General features: G+C 44.9%; 1 protein-coding gene across 2 annotated transcripts in view; it reads right to left on the reverse strand.

Moving 5' to 3' along the window:
• LOC109904279 (ELM2 and SANT domain-containing protein 1) overlaps window positions 1-13,719 on the reverse strand; it is a 42,504-nt gene extending 28,785 nt beyond the window's left edge. Inside the window, exons 1-2 of one of the 2 annotated variants that reach the window (XM_020501520.2) lie at window positions 13,537-13,719; window positions 1,402-3,667 (exon numbers count right to left, since the gene is read on the reverse strand). In XM_020501520.2, the coding sequence (XP_020357109.2) occupies window positions 1,402-3,315 (1,914 nt within the window). In that variant the 5' untranslated portion in view covers window positions 3,316-3,667; window positions 13,537-13,719. Of the gene's footprint in view, window positions 1-1,401; window positions 3,668-10,863; window positions 11,255-13,536 lie in introns of those variants that run through there. The other variant, XM_031787864.1, reaches the window with a different exon arrangement.
• Window positions 13,720-17,287: the final 3,568 nt, after the last annotated feature.

Below are 17,287 nucleotides of genomic sequence, written 5' to 3' on the forward strand. Positions count from 1 at the left end.
GAGGCCTATACACTGTTAATTCCCAGTGGAAAACTCCAGCCCCAACACCAGGACAGGAGAAAGAGAGGCATACATTTAGCTGAGCACTGCACAAGTACACCCCCCCTATAGGAGTTTCAGCCCTATGATGGAATGAATGGGGGAGGGGTTTCAGCCCTATGATGGAATGAATGGGGGAGGGGTTTCAGCCCTATGTTGGAATGAATGGGGGAGGGGTTTTAGCCCTATGATGGAATGAATGGGGGAGGGGTTTCAGCCCTATGATGGAATGAATGGGGGAGGGGTTTCAGCCCTATGATGGAATGAATGGGGGAGGGGTTTCAGCCCTATGTTGGAATGAATGGGGGAGGGGTTTTAGCCCTATGATGGAATGAATGGGGGAGGGGTTTCAGCCCTATGATGGAATGAATGGGGGAGGGGTTTCAGCCCTATGATGGAATGAATGGGGGAGGATGGAGGAGTGCTGAGTGAAACGGGACCAGTTACCCATAGATAGACAACCCTGTTACCCGTAGATAAAACAACCCTGTTACCCGTAGATAGACAACCCTGTTACCCGTAGATAGACAACCCTGTTACCAGTAGATAGACAAAGCTAGAAATGTTTTAACAACAACAACAAAATTGTGAAGCTTGCATTCAATTGCCCCTCCCTGTTACACACAACACACTTCCATTTCCTGTCACAAGGGGATTAATGGCTAATTTAAGATGAAATCATCAACCCTGTTACGGTCAACCCTGTTACGGTCAACCCTGTTCCTTTATTTGGCACTTACTATAGTCATTCTTTTATTATCCTCTTGAGATTCTCTTTTATGAAGTTGAACATTTGCTCTTTATGACACAATGTTAAAATGAGGTGAAATCAAACTTTTTTTTCAATCAAGTTACACCTCTCAAAAGGCACTGAATTGGTTGAACGACATTTAGGGCACTAGGTTGCACTGAGGACAAAATATCCACATGTGGTTTGCATTTCTTGCTGTTTGTTGCACACACAAAATAGGAGTATTGCTTATCATTTTTAGAATTTGCGTTATAACATGAGTAATTATGCATCTGTAACCTAACAATAAACCCCTTCCATGAAGACAGACCGTGCTAAATCATTCAGATACTGCTGTGTTAATATTGGGATGATGATTGCTTATTCTGCTCAGTGCTAATCATTCATAAACAACATCATTTCAGGCTCGATTGGCCTTGGCAGGTGCATTAAGATTTTTGTTTCTGATCTACTTCTAGATAAGGGAGCCAGAATCCCTCTGACATTATACAAAGGTAAACAAAGACGAAATTGATTGTTTTAACAACATTCATCAAAGAGGACTGTTATAGCAGCTCCTCAAGCCCAACAGTACTAGCAGAAACAGTTACCAGGGTAGCAGAAACAGTTACCTTGACGATGTGTGGCGGTAGGGACTCCATCTCTGATGCTTTCTGGGCCAGCGTCTCCAGGTTAACCTCCTGGGAGACCCTCCGTTTTCTGCGTGTGCTCTGGATGACCCCTGTAGGGGCCATCTGGGCAACGTGGACTTCATCCACCTTCGGTGCTCCACCTGGCTCCTCAGAGGCCCCATTCTGGGCCCCATCAGATGGTATGAGGAAGGGGTTGTCAACTGGTGGTGGTCCACCTTCCTTGGAGAGTCTCCTGGACCTTCGAGGCTGCAGCTGGATATGGGGAGGTTGGAGCTGGGTCTCCGTGGGGGGGAGCTGGGAGTCTGTTTGGGGGGGGATGTTTGGAGGGTCTGGGGACATCTCCTGGAGGTCTGGGGAGGATACTGCCTGAGCACAGGGCTCTTGGGAGGGCACTAACACGGGCGGCTGGGAGTGAGGGTGTTGGTGGGTAGGTGGGTTCTGGCTGCTGGGGTAGTATTCTAGAACATGTTGGGGTTGTTGCTGCTGCAATTGCTGTTGTTGTATTTGTTGTTGCTGCTGCTGTAATTGTTGCTGTATTTGCTGTTGATGTTGTATTTGTTGTTGCTGTTCTAACTGTTGCTCTTGTTGTATGTGTAGTTGTTGTTGCTGTTGTTGTAGTTGCTGTTGATGCTGAAGCATTTGCTGCTGTTGCATCTTATGATGTTGTTGTTGCATTTGTTGTTGATGCTGTAAGATTTGTTTCTGTTGCTGTTGTCGTTGTTGCAGCTGCTGCTGGAGCTGTTGGGTCTGTTGTAGCTGCTGCTGGAGCTGTGGATGCTGTTGGGTCTGTTGCAGCTGCTGCTGGAGCTGTGGATGCTGTTGGGTCTGTTGCAGCTGCTGCTGGAGCTGTGGATGCTGTTGGGTCTGTTGCAGCTGCTGCTGGAGCTGTGGATGCTGTTGGGTCTGTTGCAGCTGCTGCTGGAGCTGTGGATGCTGTTGGGTCTGTTGCAGCTTCTGCTGGAGCTGTGGATGCTGTTGGGTCTGTGGTTGTGGTTGGGGTTTGGGTTGTTGGGTATTGTAGTTCAGATTAGGTAAAGTCCTATTGCCCCCCTGAAACACCTGGTAGTAGCCAGCCGTTAGGTGTTGCTTAGGCTGGCCGAAGGCTAGCTGGAAGGGCTGAAGCACGGAGCTGCTCCCAGGGTTGGATGTGCTGTGCTGCTGGGCATTTAGAGCCCCAGGCTTAAGGGTCTGTGGGAATGCCTGAGTCTGGGACTGCTGTTGCTGTTGGGAAGCCTGATGCTGCTGCTCCCACTCTAGGCTGTGAGGCTTGGCCACGTCTCTAACGTCTCTGTAGGCCTCTCCTCCAGCAGGCAGGGGGTTAACCACCTGCTGCGGCTGGGGAGGCTGCTTCTCTGCAGCCCTACTAGGAGACTGTGGCTGCTGTGGCTGCAGGGGTGGAGGCCCCTCAAGGATCTGCTGCTTGGAAAAGGCAGTCTGGGTCTGGGACCGTGAGTCACTGACGTTGACGCCCCCTAGGTACGGAGCAAAGTTCTGACCCCAGTTAGCCATAGTGACACCCTGTGTCCAGTTCCCAGTCTCAGTCCCAGTTCTCTGTTGAGGCTGTGGTTGAGCTTCTGGGTCCTGGTGTGCCCACTTCATGGGTACAGTCTGTTGGTAATGTCCCCGACTCTGGTCTCCTTTCTCTGGACTGAAGATCACTGAGTTGAGGTACATACCAGTATGTGGAGCCTCTGGGTTGGAGGTTGTGGAGGTGACGGTGCCTACAGCCTTACTCTGGCCAGGACCAGGATCTGACGCTGGGGCACCAAGGCCGTAGCAAGAACCTTCTGGATTCTGCTGAGAAGACGTCTCCTTCATCGCCACTCCTTGGTCGTTAAAAAAAGAGATGCGCTTGCCTGTTCTCTTACTGTTGGGTAAACTCATGGTTGGCATGAATAACGGGGCGAGGTGGGGGGACTATGGGGTACTAGGTGCATAACAGTCCCCCAACCACACAGACCACCAATCAACGTATGTCCCAAAGTGGCCCTCTTCCACTGGCCTTATCTGAAGATACAGGGAATAGAAAGTTCACAGCACACACCCTAGGAGAGGGGGGTGCATATTTTAACGGAAATCACCAAACCACATATGCAACCAAAAACCAAGGAGTTGGATTGGACGTAGACAAAACCCAATCTTCTCCTTCTCCCCTTGAACTTCTCTTCCTGCTGTATTGAGAGGTTGCCGTTGCTGATAGAGATGTCTGGATGTCCACTGGCCTCGTTCATTCATGGGAGACACCCTGTGAAGAGACCAGAGGGGTCAAGTTACAGGACACTCCAGAGAGGTCCCCATAGGGTTCCTAATGGACCTATTGTTAAAGCTGCCTGCTGCCATGTAAAAACCCTTTCCAACACAATGCAGTACCAGTGAAAGGTAACGGGTTGGGTGGGAAAGACAGAAAGATAGGAATGAAAGTGGGTGTGTGTGTGTGTTGAAAGTGGGCCTGCATGGCTCCATGCATGCAGTGTGTCCTTACCCCTGTCATGTGAGCTGAGCTAGTAATGACACAGCCTAGCACACACACATAGTCACACACACACACAGTCACACACACGCACATAGTCGCCCAGTTACACGCACAGTCACACACACACACAAACACTGAAGCTGGACTCCCTTGCAGAAGAAATGTTGTTATAAAGGTTAAATACTTGCTGATCACATGGTAACTAACTGGTTGCAACAGTCAAATGACTGCTTCAAGCCACCATCACTTCACATTACGTTCTGAGAGTGACACAGCAGGATGCACTACAGCCATCACACACACAGACACACAAACGCACACACATACACACACAGACCCTGGCCCGAGACCCCACTCTCCGAGGGTGTCTCAGGAAGAGTTGGGATACGCAAAAAAACACACATTTCCAATTCACACATGCATATTAATACACACTTGTACATGTGTGAAATAGGGCAAATATAAGCACCCATGTATTATTATTACACACAGCACACAGTGTGAGAATAAGTGTGATTTGACCAATATTCACCGCTGAGGCCCGTTTGCTCATTTCTACTGTCATATTGAAGCTTCCTCTTGAATGTAATTGACTTGCTGTAACAAGGGCTTTATAAATAAACTTTATTGATGGGTTGACTTGTCTGTCTGGGTAGGCACAGTGAGAGCTGCTTTCCTTTCTGACGAATGAATGCACCAAAAAGAGATTCTGAGGCTAAATGCTACTTGTTAGTGCCCCAAATTGCACCCTATTCCATATGGGTCCGTCCTGGTCTAAAGCGGTGCACTATTTAGGGAATGTTGTGCCATTTGGGATGCATCCTACTTTGCCGTTTTGCACTGGGGCTCTGACTCAATGGTTTCTGAGTCATTCAGGACAAAGTGGGAACCTGTCACCTCTTGACCCCGCTTCTCCATCCTCAAAAGTGGAACCTGTCACCCGTTGACTTGTTCCTGCTTCCTCAAAAGGGGAACCTGTCACCCCTTGACCTTGTTCCTGCTTCCTCAAAAGGGGAACCTGTCACCTCTTGACCTTGTTCCTGCTTCCTCAAAAGGGGAACCTGTCACCCCTTGACCTTGTTCCTACTTCCTCAAAAGGGGAACCTGTCACCCGATGACTTGGTCCTGCTTCCTCAAAAGGGGAACCTGTTACCCCATGACCTTGTTCCTGCTTCCTCAAAAGGGGAACCTGTCACCCCTTGACCTTGTTCCTGCTTCCTCAAAAGGGGAACCTGTCACCTCTTGACCTTGTTCCTGCTTCCTCAAAAGGGGAACCTGTCACATCTTGACCTTGTTCCTGCTTCCTCAAAAGGGGAACCTGTCACCCCTTGACCTTGTTCCTGCTTCCTCAAAGGGGGAACCTGTCACCCCTTGACCCTGTTCCTGCTTCCTCAAAAGGGGAACATGTCACCCCTTGACCCTGTTCCTGCTTCCTCAAAAGGGGAAAATGTCACCCCTTGACCCTGTTCCTGCTTCCTCAAAAGGGGAACTTGTCACCCCTTGACCTTGTTCCTGCTTCCTCAAAAGGGGAACATGTCACCCCTTGACCTTGTTCCTGCTTCCTCAAAAGGGGAACCTGTCACCCCTTGACCTTGTTCCTGCTTCCTCAAAAGGGGAACCTATCACCTCTTGACATTGTTCCTGCTTCCTCAAAAAGGGGAACCTGTCACCCCTTGACCCTGTTCCTGCTTCCTCAAAAGGGGGACCTGTCACCCCATGACCTTGTTCCTGCTTCCTCAAAAGGGGAACCTGTCACCCCTTGACCCTGTTCCTGCTTCCTCAAAAGGGGAACCTGTCACCCCTTGACCCTGTTCCTGCTTCCTCAAAAGGGGAACCTGTCACCCCTTGACCCTGTTCCTGCTTCCTCAAAAGGGGAACCTGTCACCCCTTGACCATGTTCCTGCTTCCTCAAAAGGGGAACATGTCACCCCTTGACCCTGTTCCTGCTTCCTCAAAAGGGGAACCTGTCACCCCTTGACCCTGTTCCTGCTTCCTCAAAAGGGGAACCTGTCACCCCTTGACCATGTTCCTGCTTCCTCAAAAGGGGAACATGTCACCCCTTGACCCTGTTCCTGCATGTTCAATAGGAAAAGGCAAGAGACGGGACAATGAGTGAACAAACATGACTCACAATGACCTTTATAATAACATAAAAAAGGCACATTTATTGTAGTCCAAATCTGTCTGGGCATCACTTCCTTTGCCATGACAACACGTTATGATAATCACAATCTGGATACACAGAGATACAGAACCCCTCCACAATTTAATTGCAATTTAAATATTTTACAGCTGGCACTGATAGCATGCACTACAATCTCCAAATGAACTGTATGGCCTAGGCAGCAACCATCTAGTAAACACACACACGCCGTAAAGCTAGAGTCCTTAATTGAAACAATAACAATTTTGTTTAGGTAAAAAGCCAAAGGATGGGCTTGGAGAAATCTAACCACTCTCAAATTTATAGACAGAGCTATGGATGCAAGGACAGACCATCCACAATATCAAAATTATCATTTTAACCATGTTTTGAGGCTATACAGTGTCTGTTTACATTTACTTTATTTAGAAACATTGTATTCGGGAGGGAGACAAGTTTTTTAATACTATAAAATAGTCATGGCCTCTAAAACTTCAAGCTGCATACTGGACCCTAGTCCAACTAAACTACTGAAAGAGCTGCTTCTTGTGCTTGGCCCTCCTATGTTGAACATGATAAACGGCTCCCTATCCACCGGATGTGTACCAAACTCACTAAAAGTGGCAGTAATAAAGCCTCTCTTGAAAAAGCCCAACCTTGACCCAGAAAATATAAAAACTATCGGCCTATATCGGATCACACATTCCTCTTAAAATGTTTAGAAAAAGCTGTTGCGCAGCAACTTACTGCCTTCCTGAAGACAAACAATGTATACGAAACAATGGTTTTAGTCTGGTTTTAGACCCCATCATAGCACTGAGACTGCACTTGTGAAGGTGGTAAATTACCTTTTAATGGCGCAGACCAAGGCTCTGCATCTGTCCTCATGCTCCTAGACCTGCTTTTTATACCACATTCTTCTGGAGAGATTGGAAACCCAAATTGGTCTATACGGACAAGTTCTGGCCTGGTTTAGATCTTATCTGTCGGAAAGACATCAGTTTGTCTCTGTGGATCGTTTGTCCTCTGACAAATCAACTGTAAATGTTGGTGTTCCTCAAGGATCCCTTTTAGGACCACTATTGTTTTCACTAAATATTTTACCTCTTGTTGATGTCATTCAGAAACATAAATGTTAACTTTCACTGCTATGCGGACGATACACAGCTGGTGAAGCCCCAAAATTGCCCTCCCTGGAAGCCTGTGTCTCAGACGTAAGAAAGTGGATGGCGGCAATTTTTTTAACTTTTAAAACAGATGCCAGTTCCAGGTCCCAAAAAACAAAGAGAGATCTGACAATTAATCTTGATGGTTGTACAGTCGTCTCAAATAAAACTGTGAAGGACCTCGGCGTTACTCTGGACCCAGATCTCTCTTTTGGCAAAGCTTTTTCCATCTACGTAACATTGCAAAAATCAGAAACGTTCTGTCCAAAAATGATGCAGAAAAATGTATCCATGCTTTTGCCACTTAGACTACTGCAATGCTCTACTTTCCGGCTACCCAGATAAAGCATTAAATAAACTTCAGTTAGTGCTAAACACGGCTGCTAGAATCTTTACTAGAACCAAAAAAACGTTATCATATTACTCCTGTGCAAGCCTCTCTATACTGGCTTCCTGTTAAGGCTAGGGCTGATTTCAAGGTTTTACTGCTAACCTACATAGCATTTACCTATCGTTCCGATTTGGTCCTGCCATACATACCTACATGTATGCTACAGTCACAAGATGCAGGACTCCTTATTGTCCCTAGACTTTCTAAGCAAACAGCTGGAGGCAGGGACTTCTCTTATAGAGCTCCATTTTTATGGAATGGTCTGCCTAACCATGTGAGAGACGCAGACTCAGTCTCAACCTTTAAGGCTTTATTGAAGACTCATCTCTTCAGTAGGTCCTATGATTGAGTGTAGTCTGGCCCAGGGGTGTGACGGTGAACAGAAAGGCACTGGAGCGACGAACCGCCCTTGCTGTCTCTGCCTGGCTGGTTCCCTTCTCTCCTCTGGGATTCTCTGCTTCTAACCCTATTACAGGGGCTGAGTCACTGGCTTACTGGTGCTCTTCCATGCCGTCCCTAGGAGGGGTGCGTCACTTGAGTTGGCTGAGTCACTGACGTGATCTTCCTGTCTGGGTTAGAGCCCCCTCGGGTTCATGCCGTGGGGGAGATCTTCATGGGCTATACACGGCCTTGTCTCAGGGTAGTAAGTTGGTGGTTTGAAGATATCCCTCTAGTGGTGTGCGGGCTGTGCTTTGGCAAAGTGGGTGGGGTTATATCCTGCCTGGTTAGCCCTGTCAGGGGGTATCATCGAACCGGGCCAGTGTCTCCCGACCCCTCGTGTCTCAGCCTCCAGTATTTATGCTGCAATAGTTTGCGTTGGGGGTCAGTGTGTTATATCTGGAGTATTTCTCCTGTCTTATCCGGTGTCCTTTGTGAATTTCAGTATGCTCTCTCTAATTCTCTCTCTTTCTCTCGGAGGACCTGAGTCCTAGGACCATGCCTCAAGACTACCTGGCCTAATGACTCCTTGCTGTCCCCAGTCCACCTGGTTGTGCTGCTGCTCCAGTTTCAACTGTTCTGCCTGTGGCTATGGAACCCTGACCTTTTCACCGGACGTGCTACCTTCTACCGCACTTGTTGTCTCTAACTCTGAATGATCGGCAATGAAACGTCAACTGACATTTACTTCTGAGGTGCTGACCTGTTGGACCCTCTACAACCACATCTTGGCCACGTACTGTTATAATCTCCACCCGGCACAGCCAGAAGAGGACTGGCCAACCCTCAGGTTTCTTACAAGGTTCCTGCCTTTCTAGGGTGTTTTTCATAGCCACCGTTCTTCTACATCTGCATTGCATTCTGTTTGGGGTTTTTACGCTGGATTTCTGTACAGCACTTTGTGACATCAGCGGATGTAAAAAGGGCTTTATAAATACATTTGATTTAATATTTCAAAATATATAATATTTTGGGCTGATGAGGTAGGACAGTTGCACTAAGCTCATGAGGCATTTATAAGTCATATTTTTCCAGAATCAATGGTTAGGCCTATATATATTTAATTTCTAAGTCCAAAAATGGATGTAGCAACTTTCAAATAGACAGATGCATCAGTTCATATCCTGCACTGGGGCAACATTGTAACTTGACTGTCTGACCGACCACACTTCACAGTAAGGTAGTGCTGAGTGATTAGCCGAAATGTATGTTATGTTTTTAAACAACTAACTGAGTGACATCAGTTCATTCAATAGTTTTTTTTCTTCTGTGAGTTCAATGCGCACATTGCACATTTTCTCTAGAGATAAATCAGATCAAGCCTGAACTGTGCAATGTAGAAGGGAGTTGTAGTTTACAACAGCTCATTATTCTAGATAGTTTAGCACAGAGAATATGGTAATTTACTACAATGACCCTAATCCATTGCGCACCTACTTATCCCTCTCGTCTGTTTTACGTTGCAGGCTAAAAAGAAACAGGCAGAAAAATACATGAGAGGGATAGAGAGAAGTTGACTCAGGAGGTATCTCGAAGTGAAAATACATGAGAGGGATAGAGAGAAGTTGACTCACGAGGTATCTCGAAGTGAAAATACATGATGCAAGTGATTGATAGTTGTTATTCAGCAGTCATAAAAGTATGCTTATTCATTTTGAAGAACTACTCAAATAGTGATTCATTTTTAATTATTAAACAGAAACGACTTCAAAAAGCACTAATCACTCAGCACCATGGTGAGGACCTGACACCCTGGTGCACTGGCGAGGATAATTATACCATGTTATATTTTTGCATGTTCTTAATTAGGAACATTTATGTAGATGCTGTTCCAATATAGGCTATAGAAAACAATGTGGATGCATCACCGTGTTTATGAAGAAATACCTATGATCAATTTCAGGGAATTGGAGAGAAGTGTGAGCACCCTATGTCAAGAACGTGCAAGACGCATTGCCTTTGCCTATTTTGCTGAACAACAGAAATCATATGGAGTGTGTTTTGCAGTGTTGTTTTTCAAGAAGGGTTTATACAATATGAAACATGTGAACAGTAACACGATGTCCACCTAACCTTTCTGTAGGCTATCGAGTGTAGGCTAGAAGGATAATGACACAGTAAATACCCCCGGTAGGTTTTAACCAATGTAACGCCGTTAATATATAGCCTAGGTTTGACCCTCAACCGTAATTACCTAATCCCTGAGCGTTTCTTAATTTAAACAGCGAATATGCACCGCGGTGAAAGCGAACGCACAGTCGTTGTATTTGACATGGGGGAGTGAGAAGAATTGCCCACAGACATCAAAAAAAGGAAAATAAAAAACATGTTGCGTCCTACATCAGAACGACCCTTGCTGGACCCCCCACCTCTGCACCGCGTCCCCACCGCCAGCTAGCTCAGCGCTATTTACGAGAAGGCAGTCCTTTGTTGCAGAACACGGATTATCCAGTCACTAATTCCGTGGCACGTTGCAACAAAGTGAAGCAACAATGTAAGCTATATAGGCTATACCAGCACGAGCTCCAACATAAAAGAAAGATAGGATATAGACCACGCGCAGCGGATCTAGGACTGCTCAACATGTCAATATGGTTAATAGCCTACGTCATATGAACGGCAATGTCTTCCTTTTCTAAAGAAACACTCCATATTAACCAATAAACACAGACAGAGATGTCTAAACCGCTGATCATTAGGTTTAATATGCATGAAAGCCTATTTATTGTTATGGTGAACTTTGTTTACAACAACCATTCACTTGCATGCTTCTCATATTCTGATCAACACGCCCAGATATACAAATCCCAGTTTCTATCCGAGAACTCACTGTGATTGCCATGTTTCTGCGGTGACCACCAGTGCAGCAACTGTCCCCGGGTCCACGCGACCCACAGTGTGCAATCGAACGGAGATATGACTGCATGCATCTCTAGCGTTGAGTCATTCTATGCTGACCTCACTATTATTTTTCAAATCAAAGAATGAGGTAGATCGATGTCATTAAAACAAACGTGCTATCCGGTCCAAAATGGAGCAACGATCTGCAGGAATATGGACAAATGTCGCACAATAAGTGTTGCACATTATTGCGTTACTATTGCACAAATAGCCTACATGTACACAACACATCCGCTGTCCTATGCGGCCTTGTTTCTCCCGCTGTAGAACGCTCTCTCAATCGAGCAACACATTCTTTCGGCTCATCCTTGTGATCCTCTCCAGTCTGCTCGCCACACCTACTTCCACGACCATATATGGTTTTCCTCTTGCATGAGGGGCGATGTAATTTACGCGTCAAAAGTACTACTCAGATCCATGCGGTGAAATACCGAAAATCAATGGGTCACTGATGCAGAAACCGCGGTGCCATTTCCTGGTTGCTAAAATGCTAATAGTTCGCCTAATTTAATTTTGTGACAAAACAAGCAGCCATTGTGTTGAGTATCTTTTGTAACATGTAAACCACCATTAAATCTATTTTCCATAACCAAAAGTATAGTATTTTCAGCTGTTTGAAGCTGGTGTAGTTTTAGTATTACAAATGTCAGAGGCCCTTGCATAGTTTTAAAGGTCCAGTGGAGTCAAAAACCTGATTTCCCTGTGTTATCTATATGTCCACACTATGAGTTTGGAAAGATGCAGTTGTAACAGTATAACTTTAGACAGTCCCCTGGCCCATACCCGGGCGCGAACCAGGGACCCTCTGCACACATCAACAACAGTCACCCACAAAGCATCGTTACCCAAGGGGAACCACTACTTCAAGGTCTCAGAGCAAGTGATGTCACCGATTGAAACGCTATTTAGCGCGCACCACCGATAACTAGCTAGCTATTTCACATCTGTTACACAGTGAAATTGATGATAATGCCATTTAGTGTAAGAGCTGTTTGAAAAGGCCACCTGAAATTTCAATAGACCAATTAGAATGATTGTTCCAAACCTCTCTGCCAATAACAGCACATTTTCAGTTTTCCCCTCCCCACTCAGTTCCCTCCCAGACAGTCCTAGCAAAATGATTGCTTGAGAAATTGCCCTTTGCTATGAAGTATTTTTGTTTATTTTTGAACATTTTAGTTGAAAACAATCACAGTAAGTTACTTAATCTTTACCCAGAAATGATTTGATATTGAGATAAAAACAGGTGCATTGGACCTTTAAGATAGACAAATAGACCTCTCTCTACGCCGTTCTATAATAGAATTGCTCTTCATGGCACTATTACAACAGTATTACAATATTATTATACTGTCTCGAACATTGCATTTACATTTTGGTCATTTAGCAGCAGGCACTCTTATCCAGAGCAATTTATAGTCAGTGAGTTGCATAGCAAATAGCATGTGTCTGCTGGCAGAAAGGAGATACTGCCAGCCCCACTGTGTCAGACTATACTCTCTGCTGTACCTTAAAATAACCACACATGCTATTCACTGCATAAGGAATATGCCAACCAAGTTCTGCGAGACTGAGTGAGATGTGAGATTGTGTGTGTGTGTGTATGTGTGTTTTATTAGGCCTGTAGTTTTGTGTCTAGGTGATGTCCATATAATATGCACACTTTTACTCTTCCATTGGGAGAAAGGCCTAAATGACATTTACAATCTACCTTCTAAAGAGAAAGTGTTTGGCACAGGTCATATCCATTAGCCTATCCAAATAATATATGAATCCATTGGGAGAAAGGCCTAAATGACATTTACAATCTACCTTCTAAAGAGAAAGTGTTTGGCACAGGTCATATCCATTAGCCTATCCAAATAATATATGAATCCATTGACTCAGTTACCATTTTCTGTCACAGCAACTGGCATTAAACTGGTAATGAACGGTTAATACAACTAAAACTACAGTCTATAATCAAAAAATCCACTCCACTCTTCAATGCAGGACCTGTGCAGGACACGTGCAGGACAAATTTCCACTTTCTTTCATCATACAATTGATGCTAGCCTGCAATAGACCAGGAAGACGAGTTGGCAGAAGGCCTGCAACTGTTGCATTCCAAATAATCGTATTGTATACCGATTGATAAACGCGACTCGTGATCTATTGTACCCGGGATACACAATGTAACTTTCGATCGTGACGTGGAACTCTACCCCCCTCCCTCCCCCACTGCAGGGACCAGGGGGGTTGCACCGGAGATAGGCTATCGTGCAGCAATTGTATGTCTGCCTCCACCCTTGGCATCCGAGCTATCGAACGACGCGATTCTGCCTCTAGTCTAAACTATACTACTGCACAGAAGTTCTAGATCAATATGCAGGGTTTCCATGGAGATTAATTGATATGTGTTTTTAAATGCAGCCATTCTAGATGAAATATGCTACAGGGAGGGGACAATTAATTATGCATATCGGACCCATATCCTGAATCCTATATTGATACCTTTCTTTCACCGTAGAGAAGTTTAGATACATTGACAAGTTGTCACTTTAACATTGACAAGTTTTGACATTATTATACACGAATAAATGCAATTTCTACTTTAGCCTACCTTGTAGCTTATAGCCGGTAGGCTACAATGTTCTGCTCGGCATTTTCTCTCAGTCTCTTCTGAAACAGAAAACTTTTTTCTGCTTTTCGGAGCGTCACTTCCTAGTTCCTACTCTTGCGGCTGAAATCATTGCATGGTGATTGTGAATGTATAGCGTATGCTTTATTATGAGTTGTTGCAATGAAACTAAACTAGTCACGTCTCTTAATTCATTGTTGTGTAAGTATTGCGACACTCGACAGAGTAAACATTTATGAGAGCCATACAGAGTACACATATCATAGTGGGTGAGGGCACATGCCATTTTTAATACGTAGCATACAAAAATACTCTAGCCTACTCCCTACTATAGGTGGCGCATTTGCTTAATCACAAAGAGGAGAGGACAACAAAGTGTCAACCACCACCACCAATCCATCCAATCACAGCATAAACACGAGAATGAAAACAACGTTTACTTAAGCTATTTTGACGAGAGAAGATTCTGCATGTGCAAAGAGTGCTGCTAATCTTCCGACCTGGTATGTGTAGCCTTCTCCCAAGCCAATGCAATAAGGTCTGACCACAGATGGAACAATGAGCAAAAACGTTTGGTCTGGCTGTGACCCGTGTTCAGGAAAACTCCAGGGAAACCAAGCCCCCTCGTTGTCGCCACGATTGGTTTGTTTACACAGGATCATTAACGCAGGTTAGGATAACTAACGTAGCAGGTTAAGATACTATGCTTCTCGGAGACATGGCTGAACAAGGACATGGATAATATAAACCTAGGTGTTTTTTCTATGCATCGGCAGGACAGAACTGCAGAGTCCGGTAAGATCAGGAGTGGTGGTGTGTCTCCTTTATAGACAACAGTTGTTGCGCGATCTCTACAATTAAGAAAGTGTCGAGGTTCTGACTGAGTTAGAATACCTCATGATAAACTGTGACCATACTATTTACCAATATACTTTTCATCTGTATATTTCGTAGCTGTCTATTTACGACCACAAACCGATGCTGGCTCTAATGCCGCGTTCAAAACTGTGAACTCGGAAAAATACGAGATCATATCATGACGTCAGTGATCTTTAGGTCGGAAAGTCAGAGCTCTAGAATGATGCCCGTTCAAAACGATTTTCCCAGTTGGAGCTGCAGTTGTTTTGAAGCACTGAAGTCGGTGATTTCCGAGTTCACAGTTATTTGGAATGCTGCATAAGACCACACTCAACGAGCTGTACATAGCCCCACAGTGGAGGTGTCATAATGCCCATTAACCCTAGCGGTCAAATAAGGAAACGGTTCCAATCGTTTTCCCACCATTCATTTTTCCCATAGGGGATTTTAGAAACACTTAAAATAAGGGCTGTGTTTCGTGTAGGCTTACCCTGGCGTGACGTTTTGATAACCATGTAAATCTCTCTCGGACAAGGTGACTTTTATCAATATATTTGGCTCAAAGGAAGGCCCTAAAAATGGTCAAAGACTCCAGCCATCCAAGTTATAGACTGTTCTCTCTGCTACCACACGGCAAGCAGTAACGGAGCATCAAGGTTGTGACCAAAAGGCTCCTGAACAGCTTCTATCCCTAAGCCATAAGACTGCTGAACAGCTTCTGCCCTCAAGCCATAAGACTGCTGAACAGCTTCTACCCCCAAGCCATAAGACTGCTGAACAGCTTCTACCCCCAAGCCATAAGACTGCTGAACAGCTTCTACCCCCAAGCCATAAGACTGCTGAACAGCTTCTACCCCCAAGCCATAAGACTGCTGAACAGCTTCTACCCCCAAGCCATAACACTACTGAACAGTTAATTAAATGTCTACCCAGACAATTTACATTAACCCCTTTTATTATGTATCTTAATTGTTTTGCATTGACTCCATGCACACTCACTAGACTCTACCAACACATACTACACTGACACGCCCACACACACTCTTATCCAGAGCAATTAGGGCTAAGTGCCTTGCTCAAGGGCACATCAACAGACTTTTCACCTAGTCAGCTCGGAATTTGAACCAGCAACCTTTTGGTTACTGGCCCAATGCTCTTAACCACTAGGCTACCACACACACACACACACACACACACACACACACACACACACACACACACACACACACACACACACACACACACACACACACACACACACACACACACACACACACACACACACACACACACACACACACACACACACACACACACACACACACACACACACACACACACACACACACAGTTTTGGGAAGTCGGTTAGGACATCTACTTTGTGCATGACACAAGTCATTTTTCCAACAATTGTTTACAGACAGATTATTTCACTTATTATTCACTGTATCACAATTCCAGTGGGTCAGAGGTTCACATACACTAAGTTGACTGTCAGCTCGGAATTTGAACCAGCAACCTTTTGGTTACTGGCCCAATGCTCTTAACCACTAGGCTACCACACACACACACACACACACACACACACACACACACACACACACACACACACACACACACACACACACACACACACACACACACACACACACACACACACACACACACACACACACACACACACACACACACACACACACACACACACACACACACACACACACACTATGAGACTGGAAATTGAGCTCAGGTGCATCCTGTTTCCATTGATCATCCTTGACATGTTTCTACAACTTGATTGGAGTCCACCTGTGGTCTATTCAATTGGTTGGACATGATTTGGATAGGCACACACATGTCTATATATAAGGTCCCACAGTGCATGTCAGAGCAAAAACCAAGCCATGATGTCGAATGAATTGTCTGTAGAGCTCCGAGACAGGATTGTGTCGAGGCACAGCTCCGGGGAAGGGTACCAAAAAATGTCTGCAGCATTGAAGGTCCCCAAGAACACAGTGGCCACCATCATTCTTAAATGGAAGAAGTTTGGAACCACCAAGACTATTCATAGAAACTGAAACCTGTCAAACGGTGAAACCTGAACTAAGACCTCGGTATAAAAGTTGACATGTTTTTAAAGTGGTATAAACTGCCTTCATTTTACTGGAGGAAGAGTAGCTGCTGCTTTGGCAGCAGCTAATGGGGATCCATAATAAATACAAATACAAATAGAGATGGTCACCCGGCCAAACTGAGCAATCGGGGGAGAGGAGGCTGCTAAGGGGAGGACGTCTCATAATAATGGCCCGATTGGAATGGTACCATTCCTAACACTCCATTACATCCATTATTATGAGCCGTCCTCCCCCCAGCAGCCTACACGGATATGTACAGTGTATTCGGAAAGTATTCAGACCCCTTGACTTTTTCCACATTTTGTTAAGTTACAGCCTTATTCTAAAATTGATTAAACAGTTTTTTTTTCTCATCAATCTACACACAATACCCCATAAGGACACAGCAAAAACAGGTTTTGCTAATTTATATATAAACAACTGAAATATCACATTTGCAAAATATAAAAGATGTAACATACAGTTGAAGTTGGAAGTTTACATACACTTAGGATGGAGTCATGAAAACCTGTTTTTCAACCACTCCACAAATTTCTTGTTAACAAACTATAGTTTTGGGAAGTCGGTTAGGACATCTACTTTGTGCATGACACAAGTCATTTTTCCAACAATTGTTTACAGACAGATTATTTCACTTATTATTCACTGTATCACAATTCCAGTGGGTCAGAGGTTCACATACACTAAGTTGACTGTGCCTTTAAACAGCTTGGAAATTTCCAGAAAATGATGTCATGGCT

The sequence above is a fragment of the Oncorhynchus kisutch genome, linkage group LG14 (assembly GCF_002021735.2).
Source record: "Oncorhynchus kisutch isolate 150728-3 linkage group LG14, Okis_V2, whole genome shotgun sequence".
Lineage (NCBI taxonomy): Eukaryota > Metazoa > Chordata > Actinopteri > Salmoniformes > Salmonidae > Oncorhynchus > Oncorhynchus kisutch.